At 40.9% G+C, this 20,014-nt stretch overlaps 1 protein-coding gene across 1 annotated transcript; it reads right to left on the bottom strand.

Annotated features, from left to right (window-relative positions):
* Nucleotides 1-314: 314 nt before the first annotated feature.
* LOC145787295 (DNA mismatch repair protein Mlh1-like) lies at nucleotides 315-17,403 on the bottom strand. Its single transcript, XM_082599016.1, has 15 exons — nucleotides 16,961-17,403; nucleotides 10,434-10,595; nucleotides 10,129-10,219; nucleotides 8,176-8,323; nucleotides 7,066-7,258; nucleotides 6,637-6,756; nucleotides 6,416-6,511; nucleotides 5,985-6,083; nucleotides 5,749-5,817; nucleotides 5,374-5,501; nucleotides 4,877-4,995; nucleotides 3,574-3,746; nucleotides 2,842-3,003; nucleotides 2,024-2,172; nucleotides 315-1,510 (listed from the first exon to the last, which is right to left on the bottom strand). Exons 1-15 carry the CDS (start codon nucleotides 17,102-17,104, stop codon nucleotides 1,234-1,236), a joined length of 2,130 nt encoding a protein of 709 aa, XP_082455142.1. The 5' UTR covers nucleotides 17,105-17,403; the 3' UTR covers nucleotides 315-1,233.
* Between the last annotated feature and the right edge of the window lie 2,611 nt (nucleotides 17,404-20,014).

A 20,014-nucleotide genomic window follows, 5' to 3' on the forward strand; every position in this document is an offset into this window, starting at 1 on the left:
TATGTACAAAAATATCTTCAAGACAAGTGACCTATCTTTTTTTACTTTGGGTAGCAAAAAACACACTTTCTTTAACAAACCAGTCATGCGTGCAAATTGAAGGATCCCACTGTTGGTACAAGCTATAGACTACATGGCGAATTGGAATTCGTCATGTACGTTGTGCTCGCTTGATCAACCAAGCGTGGGAGACCAAGTGTCCCATTGTAGAATCGTCCCAATGATGGAGGTTCTCCCCAACAACAAGTAGGAGCGTAAACCGATCAAGAAAGAGTGTTTAGTTGGTATAAAAATAATGGAAGTTAAAGTAATAAAACGTTTTCGGGAATTTTTTACTTTGCAACTGAGATTAAACTTTTCAATTTACCAAAAGTGGAACAAATACAAAATGCGTTTGAAAAGAAAATAAACTAAAAGCGCCCAACACTATATGAAAGTATTAATGGAATATCATAGTGCTTCATACAACTGGCAATCGAGCACAGATTTGGACAGTCACAAACGTCGCAGTTGTGAAGCGGGCGAGTAGAAAAGCAGTTGGAAGGCAGTGTTCAAAGTAGTTTGAAAATGAAATAACAAAAAAATACAAGAAATGAAACAACAAAAAAAATACGCTACGTGAGTCACCGCAACAGACATTTGTACCCAGCAACATGTTTTATGGTGTACAGTTAAACGCGAGATGTTTAAGTAAGCAATATAATATATGACAAGCCAAAGAAATATGGTAAAGTATGAAAATTGAGATAAATCCTTAGTGGATCATCCTGAAAGATATCATCCAGGCTTCTGAAAAAACATGAATATAACTTTTCAGCTTATGTAGAGACTGGTGAATAAGGCGTCAGCGGATTAGCAGGTGTTTAATTATATGAATATGCGTGGTTGCGTATGCAATGCGTTTTATGTTCAGGAAGTGTGGTACTGTAGGCACCTTTAAGTCTATAATGGAACCAAACTAACCACATATGCCTATATTCTGTCTGCAACATTCTGTGTTAAAGACGTACCACAATAGACTGTTCGAACTTAGTTCGACACTCAGCTAAGATGGATGCCGAAAAACATCGTTCACTTCCATCTAAGGTGTAATAAATTGAGTATTTGCTGAAGAAACTGCAACCGAGAGCAAGGAACTGACCACTCTACTCTCATTGGTAGGTCTAGTACAAGAACCACATCTCGATCACGTTTACCTCTGCAAAGGAAACGAGAAGTGATAACATTCGAAGATCAACAGCGTTCAAAAACTTTGTATAAGTCAGGCAAGTTAGCAAGCTGTAAAAAGACACCGCAATCCGCCATACAGGATGTCGGCAATAAATGTTGCCTCAACGCTCGAAAGATGACGTGTTCGATCGTCCACTGCCAGGATCGTTCGTCGGTTTGTGTCGCGTCGTTCTCTTCCTCCGCTTCGTGGGGGAGAGTCCCTGTTTCTACAGCAACGGATTGCTGACATTCTTTGATAATATCCTGAGCATCGGTGTAGCCTTTGCGTACCGCATAAAATCTAAAGCGTGTTTGAGATTAGATGTCACGAACTTGATGTTATTATTTTGGGATTTACACGAAAGTTTACTGAAACGGGCCAATCAAGTCAAGTATGACGTCTACATTACAAATGACACAGCAACAGTGGTGTCGTCACTGCAAGGTTGTGGTAGGAGGTTGAGGCTAAAGTGGGGAACTGAGAATATTTTTTATGCAACAACCACATATAATATATCTAATTCAAACAAAGAAACCAATGGCTAGGGAACTAAGTTCCGAAAGCTAGTACAAACTGCTACTACCACAACGAACCCGCAGCATCAAGCTAAAAACAGGGCGTTAGTATCTACATTGTAAAGAAAGAAACATATGCTTTATATGCACTTTTCAAGGAAGCAAACGCTTTTTGTAACTCTCAGTTAGTCCTCGCCCAGCATCACATAATCAGCACAAAGCATATAAGCAAGTTCTTATAGTTCGTAACCAAAATGTGAATAAGACGAAGCTATTGGAGTGGTGTACTATACAATACCTGGCCAACTCCCGACAAAGTGTTTTGAAACAATCTTTCTCCGTTTCCCAATTCACTTCAGTGGACAACCTCAATAGAAGCATCGGTAACCCTTCTAGAGGAGGCGAATACTTTCTCAGAAGCATCGGCAGAGTAGTGACGTGGCCATCCTGTAAGCAATCGTCACAACCGTACAAGGCTTGCCATATTGAAGGATTATTAAAACATATTGACTTCGCAATTGGTATCACAACTTTATATTAGATTATTTAAATGTGATTATAAGATTATGTAAATGTGTTTTCAGGCAGGCATGAGGCATGTAATTAAACTTTGCAAAAAAAACACCCAATATTCCAACACAAGCATAAAGCTAGAGGTGAAACAAGAACTGTGTCATCGCCAACATGAAATATGAAACAGCAATCAAGCTTATTTAATGAAGGACTTTTCAAAGTTCACTTTTCACTTAAACACGACATAGTTGTCACAATCACGGAGCTAGTGCTATATTGAAAGTCGATTAAGATGCAGCAAGAGTGCTTGGTTCGACGCGCTGGCAAACTATTGGTCCGCACAGAGAGAATCGAAAATGTAACAAATTTAACAAAGTACGAAAAACGTCAACAATATTGTAAGCTTTGAATCCAGAGCTATCTTAGACAACACGCTTACAGTCTACAGACAGACATCATGGCACTTTTAATGTCACATCCTTCTAAATCTAAAGGACATTCGGCGACACAATGTATGAAGAAGCAACGGCTATTATACGCTTAATTGCATATTGTAGAGATTATTATACAGTACACAATGCATGCATTGAAACCGAAACTTACTTTAATTTCCAATGAAAAGTAATCCTTCAACATCTCTGCTTTTTCTTCCATAAAAGTGCAGATAAATTCGGCCAGGTTTTCTTTACTCCCATCAGCTGGGGTCCATCCTGACTCGCCGCTGTTCAACCCAAGCATAGCCAGCTCAAACATCGGGGCGGGTTCCTAGGAAAGATGTTGGGTGGTGGCGTCATCACAAATATAGATATTAAATAATGATTCACACAATGAAGACACAATGAAACGCAACAAAGCTGCCTCCTGCACTCACCAGATCTGCATCTGTCAAGACATTATTAGCTAAAGACCCTGTCCACGCTTTTGAGAAGTAGCAACTAGCAACCATGTAGCCGTAAAAATTACAACGCTAAAATTTATTGTTGCTTCTTCTACACCGCGGCGTAACATGTGAAGAACTTCGGAAACTATCCCATGCAGCAAATTAGTTTTTTGTACCAATTCTACATCTGCAGACGTCGAACCAATTGAAAAATGACTAATTTTCTGACTGAGATATATCAAACGAACATTGTAACGCGGAATTCGAAGAAGATCTATATTTACGTCCTTTCGTAAACTTTCTATACTGTTCGTATGATGTAGATTCACAAACTTTGTCTCTGTGCTGCGCTTTTGTTGAAAAAACATGGTAGGCATGGAGCTACAGTAGAAATCAATTTAGTTATTGTTTAGAATTATAGTATCATAAATAGTTGGCGTTAAAAAATAACCCACCGACAGACGGTACAAAGCAAAGTTTCCAAAATCTGTGATGAGTATTTGATAAAAGAGTTCTTCCGTTAACTTAGTGATGTTAGCGAGGTAAAGCTTGGTAGAGTGTTGGATCATTGCAAACTCTGCATCGGCTACTCCCACAAACGAATGGTCCCGGAGCAACTTCAATAAATCTGAAATAGTAGTTTGGACGGTAAAGCCTCGAAATGTGTTGACTAGAGAGGTCTTGGTTGCCAAAGCATTAATGACGCAATCCGTATGCCACAAGACCAAAATGACACGAGGTCGGAATGACACAAGACCGGAATGACACGAGGTCGGAATGACGTGAGATCGGAATGACGTGACTACTACTATCAAGTTTAGGGTCCTAGGATCCTTAGGTTTCGGATCGAAAGTCATGTCAACCACTTCAAGCAATTTGAACGCAGAGCACTTTTCAGGTCAAAAATGCCTAGCGCTTGACTCAATTCAGTCATTGACTTCCGCGTGCCTAACATTGTAGAACAAACCCATCTTATTATTGCCATGTCATTCCTCTCGAGTCAATTCATGTCTTTAATTTTCATTGCCCATGCTTTGGATGCATATAGCAGCACATTTCTGGGCATCCTACAGCTCGTGAGAAAAAGAAGTTTGCGAAAGGTTTTCAATGTTGATTTGACCAGTGCAGTAGCAGTGTCATCAATATCTGATAGGTCAACTACGTCACCGTAATAACAGAAGGACTCAACGATCTCAAGTATATTATTACCGACGTGTTAAAAGCCTGGCATATCTAGCAGCCAACTGATCATCACATCTTCTGCATTTCAACTGAGAATAAACACATAAATTGAAGGTAGTGATGCATCAGCGGGTGAATCTAAAGGCATCGATTAGCGAAATAGCTCGCGGCATTCAGAAATTTAATTTTGCTGTGCTAGCACTGCGAGCGATTTCTCTGAAGAGTGCAATCTCACAACAGACATTAAAAATAACCAAATCTGGTGTCATACAGGTCTCGCAGCATTCAGGTTCCCGGCATTCGAAAGGCGCCATAATGTCGTAAACCGTTGAGGCCATTGCACTTAAATACTTGCATGTTGAAAATTTTACCCCAACAAAATCACCATATCTCATGGACCCAAGCCATGGTGGGCTCGCATTAGGCAAACACTGAGTCTTCTGTGAAAGTAGCTTCTTTATCAACTACAAAAAAGAACATTGACATTAATGCTGCAAGTTAGCTTTCCTCTTTCCACGACACGTTTGACAAAAGTAATATGAAATCAACAGCACAACATTGTAGCCATTCCCTTACCCTGATCACAGGAGGTTGTAATATCTTCTTGTAACTCCAAAACACTGGTCAGCCGAATTTCTCTTCTCCGAGGAAGATCAGCTTTTGTTCTGCGAGAATCTCCATGCGACGAAGGAGATCTGCAACAAGTATTAGAAGTACATGGTTTTATTGTGGTAGCGATGCTGAAATGGAGATTGATAATAGGCAACTAGAGTTAGGTAAATAGTAAATCAGCGTCTCACTGATAGCCCATGCGTAATGACAAATCAATGACATCACCAAAACTACCAAAAATGCTTTGTAACATTAAATCAGTGCTTTATGACCAAGCCAACAACATAAAAACGTTTCAACTTTGCTGCGTCCATCATTGGCCTTCTCAAAGAAAGTACATGTCGATTGTCGAGGATAAATTGTAAAAACAATCTTTTGAAGTGACTTCTCATGAAGCTACAGAAGATGTACACATGATCTATGCTGTTCTTTTAATTTTGTTTTGAAAGTACCGTCCGCACCTCTCATCCTCTGCAGGGTTGCCAACTGAGGTTTTTGACTTATCGGTCTTTTTATTGGTGAAGAAAGCATCGAGCTTCTGTAGCTTGCTGTCCGTCCTCACAAGTTGGTGGTCGTAAGGTCGGGATTGCTGAGAAATAACTCAATGAAAAATAAAACGCAATTGTCAATTTTTTACGTATGAAAACAGATGAAGCCATTGAGGAGTAGGTAGCAGTATGCACGTACATCCTGCAACAAAAATAAACATCGATCAAAAAAATCGATCTAAAGCGTGTTTGATCTGTCTGCACCAGATCATTTTGAATAAACAAGGTTTTCAAAAAGGCAACAAACGTCATTCCTATGAGAAAAAAAACACACACAATTGTGTGTACCTGATCTCTTTTCCCAGCGACTTTAACTTGATCATCTGCAGTCACTTTTGTTGAAGTCGGAAGAAGTTTCTGGAACGACAAACAAAATAATTTACCACAGTCTTGATGTAAGAAATAAGTGGATGCAATATAGTTATTATGAAGCAACAATTCCGTCAACTTATTGTCTTTAAAATGTATAATGATCAAAACAGACTAAAACAGAAACTAATTTGAAGAATTCTTCTAAGGCTTACTTGAGTGTAAAAAGTTCTGGAAGTATCACACGACAACAGTTTGGCTTCCACGACTTTCTGAACACACTCTACCACTGCTTCTTCATTCAGGAAGTGAACCTTCATAGACGTCGACAAGACAGATGAAGCACAATGGTCCAGATTTAAAATCACAAACTGCATTTACATATCTAACCACGAGTCTATGACAACATCGGTACAAGACATCTGGGCGAAACCCTCTTGGGCGAGACAAGGTAGGCGACGGTGGAAGTGGGCGACGGTAGCAAAAGTTTAGCCGTTCGGAACGGTGGTGACCTGACCATGCTGAAGGGGCTCATCGGAGACTACAGATCTCACAGACATTTACCAGACAAGGAGCTAATTTGTATTTCTGAAGTAAAACTTTCACAATAATTGTTTGTAAAACCAATCTTGACAAAAGCGCATACCTCGTGTTTCGTAGGATGTACATTAACGTCTAGATTATCAGGAGCCATCTCCAAGCTGAGGTACACAAAAGGGTGACCGCCCTTCGGCAAGTACATCTGAAACATCACAAGTTTTAATAATAGCGCTGTTGTTACCTCAACTGTACAAACGGTGATCAAACAAGCTTCTATAAAGGTAAAGTACATTGACATACCAGTAGCTCTATAAATCAAGCAAATACCTGATAGACCGCATCCAGAGCTCGTTTCAGGGACGAGCAGTCGACCAATCTGTTGTTTATAAAAAGCAAAAAAGTAAACTTTTTGGTAGAACAATTGGCGTTGCTGACCCATCCGTTTATCTGAAAGTGACGATCAACCCTTGTTAGCATGAGACAATGTGACACAACGTGTATACCGTGCAGCGTGCGGTGATGTTGCATAGAACCAAAGCTTAATGCACTAAAACCTTCCACAGCAAATTAAACGATTCATAGTTCGATAACAACAATACAACTTTATAAGGAGATGTTAATTTGTTGAACTATCATTTGATGCCATTTTATTTTTTCTTCATATCTCGTTTATGAATTTAACGTTTTTTATCCACTTGTGTCAAACAATATGACAATAATTTCAGCACCACATGTCACATCCATTTCTAAACTTACTTTCAACTTTAAATTTGTTTCCTCGTGACAAACTTCGAGGAGCTCTTTACCAACGTTGGAGCCGTAAATACACGCGATATTGTCAGCAACTGACGCCTCCTGTTGTGTGCGCACACTGACGCCAGCTACTTGGCCGGAGTCAACATCGGCTTTGCGCAGAGTGATCGCCACTCCGGCGTTATGTACGGCGTACCTGAAGAAAGCGAGTTTCAATAAGACTCAGTTTGTTCTTCATGTGCGAAAAAGATATCTTTGCAAGTAACTTACACTCGTTTCATTGCCCCTAACAACGTCTGCTTTGTGCACAGAGAAATAACGTCAGTGGTTGACCTTTTCTTAAATAGGGTCAGGGGCATTTATAAACGGAATGGCCCGTTTCGGTGAGTCCGATTCGGTGTCCGATTCCCTATTCGGTGATTTTTTGAATTTTTTTTTTTTTAATTATCGGGTACCGTAGCCTAATTATCATTGCCGTTTTAGGGTTAGAGGTTAGGAGTTAGGAACTCACCGAATCGGACTCACCAAATAGTAGCAGACCCTTTATAAAAGACTGAGGATTACTTTCAAATAGGAGAACACTAGAAACGATGCGTATCAGCCGTAAATGGGGGATATAACTGATAAACATATTATTGCTTTATGCTGATATATGGTGCAGTACTGTAGTGGCCTACGTGGCGACAATGTCTGAAAGACGACTGAGTAAATGCAGGATAAGTAGTTAATGGCATATTGGATGATGATCAGAAAGACTGGCTTCTTTGTTACTTCAAACAAAAGTTTTAACAATCATAAAAGAGGTCACCTTGTATAAATAAAAATGTAGCGGAAAGTCTTTGAAAAAAGTAAGCTAAAATAAGTAGCCTACCGAAAGTGTAATAAAAAAATAAAAAATTTGTTCAATAGTTTAGCTACAGCTTGGCTGGTGCAAAAACTAAGGTGAAAAAACTCAGTCTCTTTTCAAAAGGTTCCAGAAGAGTATCGTACAACTTGGGTTTTACCACGCAGTTGTTGGCTCGAAGCCTAATTTATTCCACATAGAATAAGCTGCTGCGTACAAAATCTATCATTCAGGTCAGCACAATTGTTTGTTTCACCTCAAGAACTCACCTGGTAATAACGTTAGCTATTTTCTGATGCTCTTCTGAGTGACTCTTAAATGCTTTTCGACGAGTGGGAACGTTGTAAAAAAGATCTTCGACAGTTATCTGAGTTCCAACGTTTCCGGCAGTGGGTCGAGGGGATGAAGTCACTTTCCCTGTTACATAACCAATTTCCATTGACCCTGAACTTTATTAACGGAAATGTTTGCACGCCCCGCTGTTAAAGCGCAATATTAAACATACGTCGGTTCTGTTTGTAAAATTCTTCAAATTTAAAGATTCAATATATCTTCTATCTAGCTCCAGTACGCTGCTTTGATAACAGAGGTTGTTTTCTCACAACAACATAACAACCCATTTTAGGGAGCAATATACAACACTCTGCTGTCAAATTACGGTATGCTACTATTCGGGGAATCCAATTCGGAGACAGTCTTTTTCGGAGATTTCCAAAGTCTGACAGCGGCATCAATAGGTTAATTAAATAAAGTCTCAATCAAAGTATTAGCAAAAAAAGTTGTCCAACGGCGTTTTGTGATTAACAATAGTGATTAATCAAATGAAGTCTCAGCGAAAAAGTCTTAACTAAAGGTGCAAGATATCACTATAGCCTATACCCGCAAGATATCAGCTAATTTACAACTACCTCACTGAAACAATAAATTTCTCCTTTTCATGGGTATGGGAAGGTAAACACAAAAATTGCTAACCAAAACGATCCCTACAAATTTTCTAAATAAACGAAAGCGGTCGCTGGATTAAAGAAATCGCCCAATCGGTTTTCTCCAAAAAAGGCAGCCTACAAAAAGGGATTTCTCCGAATCGGATTCTACGAAACGGGCCATTCTGGTCAAAGTAAATGCACGCTGATTAGGGTAAGCTGTTTTCATTCTATTTCTTCATTCCGCGGTTGTTCTGATAGCCTATGCAATATATCAATATTACTTTATTAGTCATAAATATCAATCCTCATCAGGTAATTATATGTATTATATTAGTTTGATGCACTTTATCACTGAAGCAATGGCTTCTTCAGCATCTGCAATGCACAATTAAGCCATAATAGAAATTAAAAGATCAAGTTTTACTTCACCACTGGTGGGTCTGCTACTATTCGGTGAGTCCGATTCGGTGAGTCCGATTCGGTGAGAGCCTTATTCGGTGAGAGCCTTTTTCGGTGAGAGCCCTATTCGGTGAGTTTTTTTTTTTAAATTATTGCGCGCCGTAGCCTAATTATCATTGCCGTTAAAGGGTTAGGGGATAGGGGTTGGGGGTTTTTGTGTTTTTTTTTTGAATTTTTGTTTGAAAATTATCGGGTACCGTAGCCTAATTAAAACCCCTAACCCCAAACCCAAAAACCCCAAACCCAAAAACCCCTAACCCAAAAACCCCTAACCCCCAAAAACCCCCAAACCCCCAAAAACCTAAAAACCCAAAACCCCCCAAACCCAAAACCCCCCAAACCCCCCAAACCCAAAAACCCCCAAAACCCCCAAACCCCAAAAAACCCCAACCCCAAAAACCCCCAACCCCAAAAAACCCCAACCCCCTAACCTCAAACACTCCAAAACCCAAACCCCAAAAACCCCAAACCCCCAACCTCAAAAACCCCCAACCCCAAAAAACCCCAACCCCAAAAACCCCCTAACCCCCAACCCCCTAACCCCCAACCCCAAAAAACCCCTAACCCCTAACCTCTATCCCCTATCCCCTAACCCTATAACGGCAATGATAATTAGGCTACGGCGTGCAATAATTTAAAAAAAAAAACTCACCGAATAGGGCTCTCACCGAAAAAGGCTCTCACCGAAAAAGGCTCTCACCGAATCGGACTCACCGAATCGGACTCACCGAATCGGGCCATTCCGACCACTGGTACCGCACAATCTAATACTTTGAAATAATAAATCTTTTCAAAGCGATCACAGTTAAAGTAGGATTAGACAACAAACCCACTTACCATCCACATAGCTAGCTTTGTATGCACACTGACTGTCCTTGGTGCGGCTAGTTATGCAAAGATGAGCCACATGGCTTATACTAGCTAATGCCTGAACAAAAAAAAATTGCATTTATGCTGGACTAACATGATGTCAGCTCATCGCCATCATCAGGTTCCTTTCTCTCGTTGAGGATTGGAATCAATGAAACGCCTAGTTTTATTTTTCGAGATATGACAGCTACCACCTCGCAAATGCATAATTCACAATGGAAAAAGAAAGAACAGTACCTTGCAATAAGAGAAAAAATAGTCAAAAAATATACCTCACCACGAAATCCAAATGTGCTAATGTTCTTAAGGTCATTAAATTCTTGCAATTTGCTTGTCGTAAACCTCTCACAGACAATGTTCATATCTTCTTTTCTGATACCATGACCATTGTCTATTATCTGCAGCATCTTTAAACCTCCAGACTTTATTGCAACCTGGTTCAAAAATAATATCTCGAGTTATAATAACACAAAATAAAAACATTAACAAAACTTAATTTTTGGCTCCTGTGATAACGAATTGAAAAAATTAGACCTCTGCAAAACTGTATTGAAAATACTGCTGATTGACACCAGGGTTGCCAGTTCTGTGGATCTTTCCAACCGAGTTATGTAGAACTTTTAGAAGTTGCAAGAAACAATAAGGGATCAGGTTGTTTTGGCACAACTGATCTGGCGACACAATTGACTCACCAATTGACCGATGGGTAACAGGGTGCATCTCAACGTGACACTACTTGACGCAAATTCTATTTCATCTATTGAGCGTATCTTAGGCCTACTTAGTGAAGCTATTTTTGTTGGACCGTGTTAAATTCTTAACACAGTTTTATTACAGACACTTGTGGTGCAAGCTGCAAACAACAAAAAGAGAAGAAGATGATGTCACAATGGCATTAAACGAAATTGTTTGGATGTCATAACAAAATTCAACATGAGAAGTTTGTTTTTCTTGGCAGTCGAGTGTAACCAGAATTGACAGCAATAAACACGTGTTTTGCCATTCACTCATCAGTATCGCACCACTAATTCTTGCAATTCATAGTTCTTAACCGCTGCATTTGTCAATCAGTTGAATCCTTACCTTAGTGAAATAAAAACAACTAAACTAACTGTTGCCAAGGATATGCACTGTCGATTTCTCCGAATTGGATTCTCTGAAATCTGGATGGATGATGGATGGTAACTTTTCAATGGCACCACCAGACTTACCAGAGTTTCTCCAGCTCTATGTCATCTGAGTTCCTCTGGTTCAGACATCTGTGTCAACCACCTATGCTTTCCTCCAGAACAAGACCCCAGACATTTATGAAGAACTTTTGCAAGCAGTCATGGATTGTTGCCATGAATTGGACCTCACCCTAGGTGCATTGACTGTTATTGTGGACTTTGAGCAAGCCGCATTCCAAGCCATAGCGTCATCTCTAGGGCAAGGTGCACCCAGAGTTGCTTTAACTTCTTCTTCGTCGTATGAGCTGTTCTTCTGGACTATATGTTTGGGCATGATGTCATCAGCCACTCGACAGTCTCGTCATCCAGGGCCTTCAGTCCAGGCGCTCCATGTGGTGGTTGATGGATTGGGCAGTCATGGACGACATGATCTACTGTCTGGTCTGTGGCGCCACACTCGCATCCCGGTGAGGGAGCCAGGCCCCATTTGCACATGTCTGAACGAAAGCGACCGACGCCGGTTCGTAGGCGGTTAAGCCGGACCCACGCAAGTCTTGCGAGGGACATTCCCGGAGGGTGGGAATCGACGTCGGGTAGGAAATCACGGAGTCGGGAGGTGTTGTTTTGCCACTCCATGTTCCATGTGTAGTTCGTCCAGTGTGCCGCACTTATTCCAAGATCTTCAACGTTGTTCAGAAGCTGTCGTGCGGCGGGCACAAATGGGCGTCTTGATTTCAGTCGCCGCTGTCCTCCAGGTAGGCGCTGGAATGTACTGTGGAGGAGGTGGTCGGGGTCCAGTGCGCGACGAGCAAGGGAAATCATGGCTCCTTTACGGCGAAGCTCAGCAGGTTGGATGCCTGCAAGGATGGGAAGGCAGTCCGTTGGAGTGGGACGCAGGCATCCAGTCACAGTGCGTAGTGCGTCATTGATGGCGGTGTCAATGTGGCGGGTGTGAGAGCTGCGGCACCACACTGGTGCGCAGTACTCAGCGGTAGAATGGACAAGGGCCAAGGTAGCTGTGCGAAGGGTTTTCGCATCAGCTCCCCAGCCGGAACCCGCCAGCCGCCTCAAAAGTGCAACGCGCGCAGATAGTTTTTTGCGCAGTGACTCCAGGTGTCGTCGGTACGTGAGTGACCTGTCCAGGGTTACGCCGAGGTAGGTGGGTTCGGCGCAGTAGGGTAGGTGTTCGTCATCGGTGGTAATGTTGATCTCACGTTTTGCTTCCTTGTTGTTTAGGTGGAAGGCTGCCGACACTGTCTTTGCCTTGCTGAGCTGTAGCTTCCATTTCTGGAGATATGTTGATATAGTTGACATGTCCTGGCTTAGGTTCCTCTCCATTGACTGCCAATCTCCGGCTGGATGCAGGAGAGCCAGATCGTCTGCATAAGCATACTTCCTGGAGATGGTGTCAGGCAGGTCATAGATGTAAGTGTTAAAGAGGAGGGGAGCCAGGACAGAGCCCTGTGGGACGCCGTTCCTGAGTCGACGTAGTCTACTTCGTCGGCCGCTACCGGTGGAAAGGGTAAAGCTGCGGTTTTGCACAAGTTCCACAATCATATGGACCATGTGCCTGTCAGGAAGGAGACGGAGTAGTTTGCAGGTAAGGCCGCTGTGCCATACAGTGTCGTAGGCAGCCGTGAGATCGACAAACACGCGCCAGCCTTCTTTTTTGCCGAGAAGCTGTCCTCGATGTCTTGGGTCATCAGAGTGACCTGGTCTACAGTTGATCTTCCGTGGCGAAAGCCGGCTTGTTCCCGAGGGAGCTGAGGGTCTATTATCGGTTCGACACGGGCGTAGATAAGTCTTTCGAGTATCTTGAAGGGGATACAAAGCAGAGAGATGGGGCGATAGCTCTTCGGATCCCCTGGGGGCTTCTTCGGCTTTGGGACTGCAAGCACTAGGGCTCTTCTCCAGATTCTTGGGATGCGCAGGTGACGCAAGCAGCAGGAAAGGAATTCTTTTAACCAGGACCTCATAGAGGGGGCAGCTTGGAGTATTAGTTCCGAGCATAGGTGGTCAAGGCCCGGGGATTTGCCTGGCTTTAGGTGCTGGAGGGCGGAGGCAAATTCTTCTGGGGTAAACTCACCAGAGATGTTGCCCTCGACAGGTGTTGGGACCTTCCAGAGGTCCGTCATTTCCTTGAGGACGGACTTGTCTGATTCACGGTCTCTCGTTCTGTGCACTCCATTTTTCACAAGTTGTGAGGCGATGGCATTTGCTGAAATGGGGCATTGGCGACGAGAGGCACGTGATCTGCCAGTGAGGTTGTTGAGTGTACTCCAAGCTGTGCGGCTGGAGTGCGTGAAGTCGATTGAGTCTATGGCTTCTGTCCAGCGCTTCTTCCTCTTTGAATCCAATCTTGCCAGCAGGGCTGTTGCTGAGTTGGTGGTGGCGGTACCCTGGGGGGAACGGAGGAAGTCGCGGTAAAGCCTGTCGCACTCCACATCCCAGCAAGGTATGTAGTTTTTCCGTCGACCTCGCGGGATGGAGTCTTTTGCCGCAGATATGATTGCATCACAGAAGTCCTGGTAGGCTTCATCCACTTTGATGGTGTGTGGGGGTGGGAGGTACTGCGTAGCTTCGTTTGTGAGGAAGCTGTAGTTGCTTTAACCATCTAACTCAAAGAAATTTAATTCCTTTTCTTTATTTGATTGATCTTCAAATTCAACAAAGAATCATTGTGCCATTTTTTCCTGTTTTACATTTGTGCCATTTTTTCCTAAAATTTGCTCCAACACATCACATAACTTTTAAGCTAGCTACAATAAGTGTCTAGTGAAAAAACTGTGAAAGCAATTTAATTTAATGTATATTGATAAATAAAATTATCTGTACAAGGAAAGCTATGCTTAATGGATGAAATGGAATTATGCCAAATACTGCAAATAGTCTTTATAAAGATGTACCCAGTGAGAAAATGTCCTATGACAGGATAAGTGTCTCGTGTCAGGTTGGCCGCGCCCAGTGATAGGCATTATCGGCGATAAATTTTTATCGCTTATCGTTATCGCTCAATTATTTTTTCAGTTATCGTTTATCGTTATCGCCAAAAGCAATATTTGATTATCGCCGATAAATTTTATTTCGGATCAACACACAAGTGGAAGGACCATGAAAAGTAATATTTTTACTAGCCACCTAGTTAATGAAACTAAAATTGAAACCAGTTCTTCTTCAATGCCTGAAGTGTAAGTGCACAGGTAGTTGTCAGGAGAGGGGGCACGCCTCCCCTGCAGCGACAGCCCTGACAACACAATAATGTTTAGAGTTGCAAATTGCAATGAAATGCATGCAACAATTCTCTTGTTATTTTGCTGCAATCGCGAGTGAATTTTACAATTAAAATGTAAGCGCACAGGTACACAGCTTCCTTTGAAGCAAAGCGAAAGAAATTGGCAAGTGGTTTGTGAAAGTGTCGCAATACGAGCAGTCGCGTAGCCAGAAAAAAAATTTGGGCGGGGGGGGCAAACATTTGATGAATTGAAGAGAACAGCAAAGTGTTTGATTTAAGCCATCGACACTTGATGTGCAGTGGCGTATCTTGGTGGGTTGAGCAAGGCAAGCAATGAAACCGGTGGGGGGTTAGAGCGTGCCTAAGGCACGCGTATCTTAGGGGGGTCTGGGGGCAGAACCCCCTGGAAATTTTTGAAAAATTACACTCAAATAATGGATTATAGCGCTTTCTGGAAACACTTTTAGGGTAATATTTGTATGAAATTTATTAGCAGATAAACAGCTATTAACTTATTAAAGGTAGCTCTTACACACGAGCGGGCAAAAGTGCGGCTAAAATTAGAGAACACCAAAAATTCCGCTACACAACAACTCAATAACTATGGTACACAAAAACCAAACAGAGTAAGCCATTATGAAATTGCTTCCACAAATTAGTTCAAAGAAACGCAAATTGCGCGATTTACGATTTGCAAAATTTATTGGTGTCTTTTTGTGTGTCTAAAACAAGTCCTTGGAGGTGTTAATAGCCAGATGTCTTGGAAAACGTAATAAATTTCTACAAATTTCATTACATTTTCAACAAAGGGCTCAACTTCGGAATCCAAACTTGGAAAATTTGGGGGGTTAAGGCCCCTTTTGCCCCCTGGCTACGCCTATAAAAACGAGGCTGCTTTCAAGTAAGCATTGCAGCAGAAAGAGTACTCTGATTGCAGCATCATGCATTTTACCGTACTTTTCAAGATCAAGACTCTGGAGAGTGGGATTTTATTGCATAGCCTAGGCTTAGATTAGGGGCGTAACAAGTTAAAAGTTGTTACTGTTTAAAGTTAAAAAAAACTAGCCATGCAGTAAGTATGAAGTAGATAAGCTATGTATGACCGTCGAGAAAAGATGCAAGAACAATACAGTAGGCCTATAGTTCAGTGCTCTCACCAGAGCGAAAGAAGTAGGGAGGGGGGAACCTGCCCAAAGTGAGAGAGCACCAACATGTTAACCTAATGAACAAGTCATAAAAAAGCCGGTCACATAATAAACGTCATAAGTTTTCGTGGGGCAACAATATTATGAATGCTGAATGGTAATTTTGCAAATCAGAGTTAACAAATAACTATATTCAACATAATAAGAAATCGGTTTATAAGGAGAGGCCACAGAGGCAAAAACGTAACAAATAATAGCCTAGTGAATTTGAATGAAAAATCATTTAAAATTCAGCCAGAAAACTGGGAAAGCACTGCAAACTCACTCAGTGGAATCCGAGGATCGGAAGCTCAGGGAGTTTATCAGAAAGTTTATGGCATTAAATGGCTAATTTTAACATTGAAAAATCCAATATTGTTGTTTCGATATAGGCCTAAATTTCGTTTGATTTTGCGTTTTTTGGAATTTTTTCAATGATTGCTGACTTTGCTGTAAACAACCCTTTAAGCAGAAAGCAAATACAAAGTTTGAAATTTTTTATGGTATTTTCAGTTGATTTAATTATTTTGCCTACTGCACGTAAGCGGCAGTGTAACTCAATTGATAAAAGCATCCGACTGGTATCTGAAGGTATAATTATAAGCACGGCGGTTACCTCAGTGGTTTGATTCTGGATCAAGAGGTTGAAGATTCGATACTCACTGCCGCTGTTGCGATTCTATTGATACATAACTTACAAATAGTTTGATCCCTTTACAGTATAAGCTTATTATGTTTAATTTTTCGTCATGTTGATGAAAACAGTTCGTGCTGCATGGGATGAGTCGGCGCTAATCAAGAAAAAAAAATTATCGTTATTGGACATTATCGGCGATAATTTATCGTTTATCGTTTAACTTTTTTTTGATTTATTGTTATCGCTTTAGGCATTTTTCGTTTATCGATTATCGTTATCGCTTAACTGAAAAATGAGTCATCGCGCCCAACACTGGCCGCGCCAGAATGTCTTGTTACCAATTATAATAAGCAGTCGAGACTGGAAAGTCTGCACCATATTTATCTTTTAAAATTCATTATAAAACATACAGTCATTTCAATGTTCCTTGAGTTGAAAGTTAATTGCAAAAGATTGACATAATTTTGTGTGCAAAAACCTATGTCAGCATTGCCAATTCGCTACAAACGCTTTATCAACACTTATGATTTCAAGAAATAACATTAGTTTAAAAACAAGCTAGCATTATAAAACTCACAGTGATTGTAGTTGAACCAGCATCCAAGGAGTTTTCCAACATTTCTTTGATAGCATTGGCAGGACGTTGAATAACCTCACCAGCTGCTATTCTGTTGACGACTGCTTCATCAAGTCGTTTAATAACACTTCCAGTTAGAGCCATGTCTGCAAGACAGCATGTACTTTACCGTTTGTGACCAAATGAAAAGAATTTTTCAAACAAATTCTGTATTTCTGTTGCTATTCTGTTGACGACTGCTTCATCAAGTTGTTTAATAACACTACTAGTTAGAGCCATGTCTGCAAGACAGCATGTACTTTATCGTTTAATGTGACCAAATGAAAGGAATTTTTCAAACAAAACAATTTAACTTTAGCGGGCTTAACATGTTTTATTACAAAGAGATGCAACATAATTAACAAATCAAATCAAACGTTTTCGACACGTACAGGTGTCCTCATCAGGAATTACTTAAATCCACACACAACAGCACACACAGCAGTGGCCGAGTGGTTAGCGCGTTGGGCTCGCAGTCTAGAGCCTGCATGTTCGACTCCAGCCACCCGCACTTGCTGTTGTTTCTCTGGGCAAGAAACTTTACGATAATCGCCTTTACCCAGTGATCGATTTCGAGTAATGGGTAGTAGCCTACGAAATTTAAGTCATTATTAGAGTAGACAACCGGAAACAGACATTGCCGTCGGCTGCAGCGTGGGTCAGGTGTACGTCGGAAAGCGTACACTAGGGTGCGGCTGATGCCCCGTAAAATTTAAAACTTGATTGTAGCAACCCTAACTTTTTTTTGGAAGTGAGGCTTGGTCTACAAAGCTTAAATATAAAGTTTCAGCAAAATTGAATAACGTCTAGGGGGTCCAGATTGCAATCAAACTTTTATAGGATTATCGATTTTCCCAAATTTCAATTTTGACATTAAATTGAGTGATTTATGTTTAAAAAAAAATTTGAGTGATTTTTGTATATTCATTGCTCATGTGATACCAGCTAATTTTTTGTAAATTATTGCACATTATAGTTTTTATGCTGTGAACAGAAGCTTAGGTTTCACTTAGAACAAGTGTGTCAATTTAGGGGTAATTTAACATACTTCGTGCAATGGAATTTCTGAAATTTTTGCAGAATTATGGCAAACGTTCTAAGTTTAGGCAAATCTGTGAAACATACTTTGCAAAAAGTTTCAAAAATGGTGTCTTTGGATTGCAAATTCTTTGAATGAATACCATGTTCAGAACATACCATAACTGACACTAGAAAATCAGTGTTTTATACTTTTAATGCCGTTTACCACAGCGCTGTGTAGGCTTTAACCATAATAAATTCAATATAAACACTCCTTTATTGCTTTTGAGTTAAACTTTAGATATTACGAAGTGACATTCTAACATTTGTATTTCAGTACTCTATAATACATAATTGCATATCATTTCACCACAGGTTTTCACCTTAAAAAGAATTACTTCACCCACATGGTGCCTACACGCAGCCTAAAGTAAGGGGCGACCTATATCTTCTTGAAGTTGTATACAACAACAAGCACCAGTTTTAATGCCCTGTATTACAGCTTGTTGTGTCAAAATCAAGAGATGTAACAAAATCTTTGCAATTTCCAATCTTCAAGCAACTGCATAGTAACTTTGGGCACAAGTGCTCCAGCTGTTTCTGTTGAATGGGTTGGAATTATTGGAACACCCAACAATTTAATGCCACCGATGCCAGATATCAAAACTCGGAGATTTTCATCTTGCTGGTTAAAGTCTCCAGAAGCTTTCCATTCCAATGTACAGCACCAACAGCAGGTGGTGACCATGCGGAGAGCATTTTTTATGAGATATGTTGCGCTGTTTCAACTCTGTGTCTGTGTGACTGAGATGGATGGAGATTTAGCTTCAAAGCATCTCCAGAACAGGCTTGAACCATAGAATGGAGAGTAAGAGATAAGGCAGTTGGTGTAATGCTGTTTCTGATTGCTGCAGAGACTAATCCTGGAGATTTCATTATGTCATGAGAAATGAACATGGCTGTTCCTGTTTTTGATCTTCTTTCATGAGAGTGTTTTTCCTCTACCTCACAAATCATTGAATATGTGCATGGCTCGTTGTCCACGTCATCCTCATCCTCAGCTTCTAAATGAATAGCATTATTTATGCCATTAACTCGGGTCTCCTCCTTTGGCAGCTTTGCTACTCGTCTATCTTGTTGTTGTGGCCTGGTACTAATCTTTTTAACTTTTGCTTCTAACACTTTATCTTTTCCAGCCATACTTGCTTCCCGGGGTAGGCACTTTAACATGCAGATATCCAATCCAGCACGAACCAATCAGAAGCTACGCTTTTCATGACATCATCAAGATTGCGTTTGGAAAGAATAAAGGAAAAACGCAAATTCTAGCTAAATTAAATCATCGCTTTGCCATCGGTTGACTTGGCGCATTGGGTTAGGGCGGTAGTAGTCATTACATTGACGTGGGTTTGATTCCCACCTCTGCTATAGCTCTTTTTTCTCTGTAATTACCAAACAAAGTTCAAAGTACAGTAATTATTAATTCTCTGGCTGAATGCTGGAATGGCCACAATAGCAGATAACGTAGCATCTCATTGGTTCGTGGTTGGATTGGATACGCGCGTGGATTATTAGAAATCTGCTTGTTAAAGTGCCTACCGCTTCCCGGTTGCCTTGTATACTGATAAGGAATAGCATGTCTTCTTCATTGCTATTTTTTTTTCATTACATTGCGTGGCCAGAAAGGAAAGGTTTTGCTAAGCTTTTTCTGAAATTCTTGTGTATTTTTAGTGGTTTGCCTTTGTCTCTCTTAATCTTCATTTGAAATTCTTGCTTGTAAAATAAAATTATTTTTTTCTGACATTTTTTGCTTTGCAACTGTAGAAATGTTAGCTCACAAGTAAAACGTAAAAACTTGCTCAACTGTACTGTAATTACCTGCCTTCCTGATAAAATTGTTTGAATTAATTTGAAAATCACTTGCTTGTAGGTTGGTAACTTGCTACGTTTGATACCTTGATCTGCTTTTGTGGTAACCGTAGCGAGTAGAACATA

The sequence above is a fragment of the Aplidium turbinatum genome, chromosome 18 (assembly GCF_918807975.1).
Source record: "Aplidium turbinatum chromosome 18, kaAplTurb1.1, whole genome shotgun sequence".
NCBI lineage: Eukaryota > Metazoa > Chordata > Ascidiacea > Aplousobranchia > Polyclinidae > Aplidium > Aplidium turbinatum.

Bases quoted from the DNA above. Each gene is read 5' to 3' on its own strand.
- LOC145787295 (XM_082599016.1), bottom strand. From the start codon at position 17,104: ATGGCTCTAACTGGAAGTGTTATTAAACGACTTGATGAAGCAGTCGTC. The intron at 8,324-10,128 runs GTAAGTGGGTTT...GTTATGTAACAG, and splicing joins CAAAGCTAGCTATGTGGATG to GGAAAGTGACTTCATCCCCT. The intron at 6,512-6,636 runs GTATTTGCTTGA...GTGATGTTTCAG, and splicing joins CTCTGGATGCGGTCTATCAG to ATGTACTTGCCGAAGGGCGG.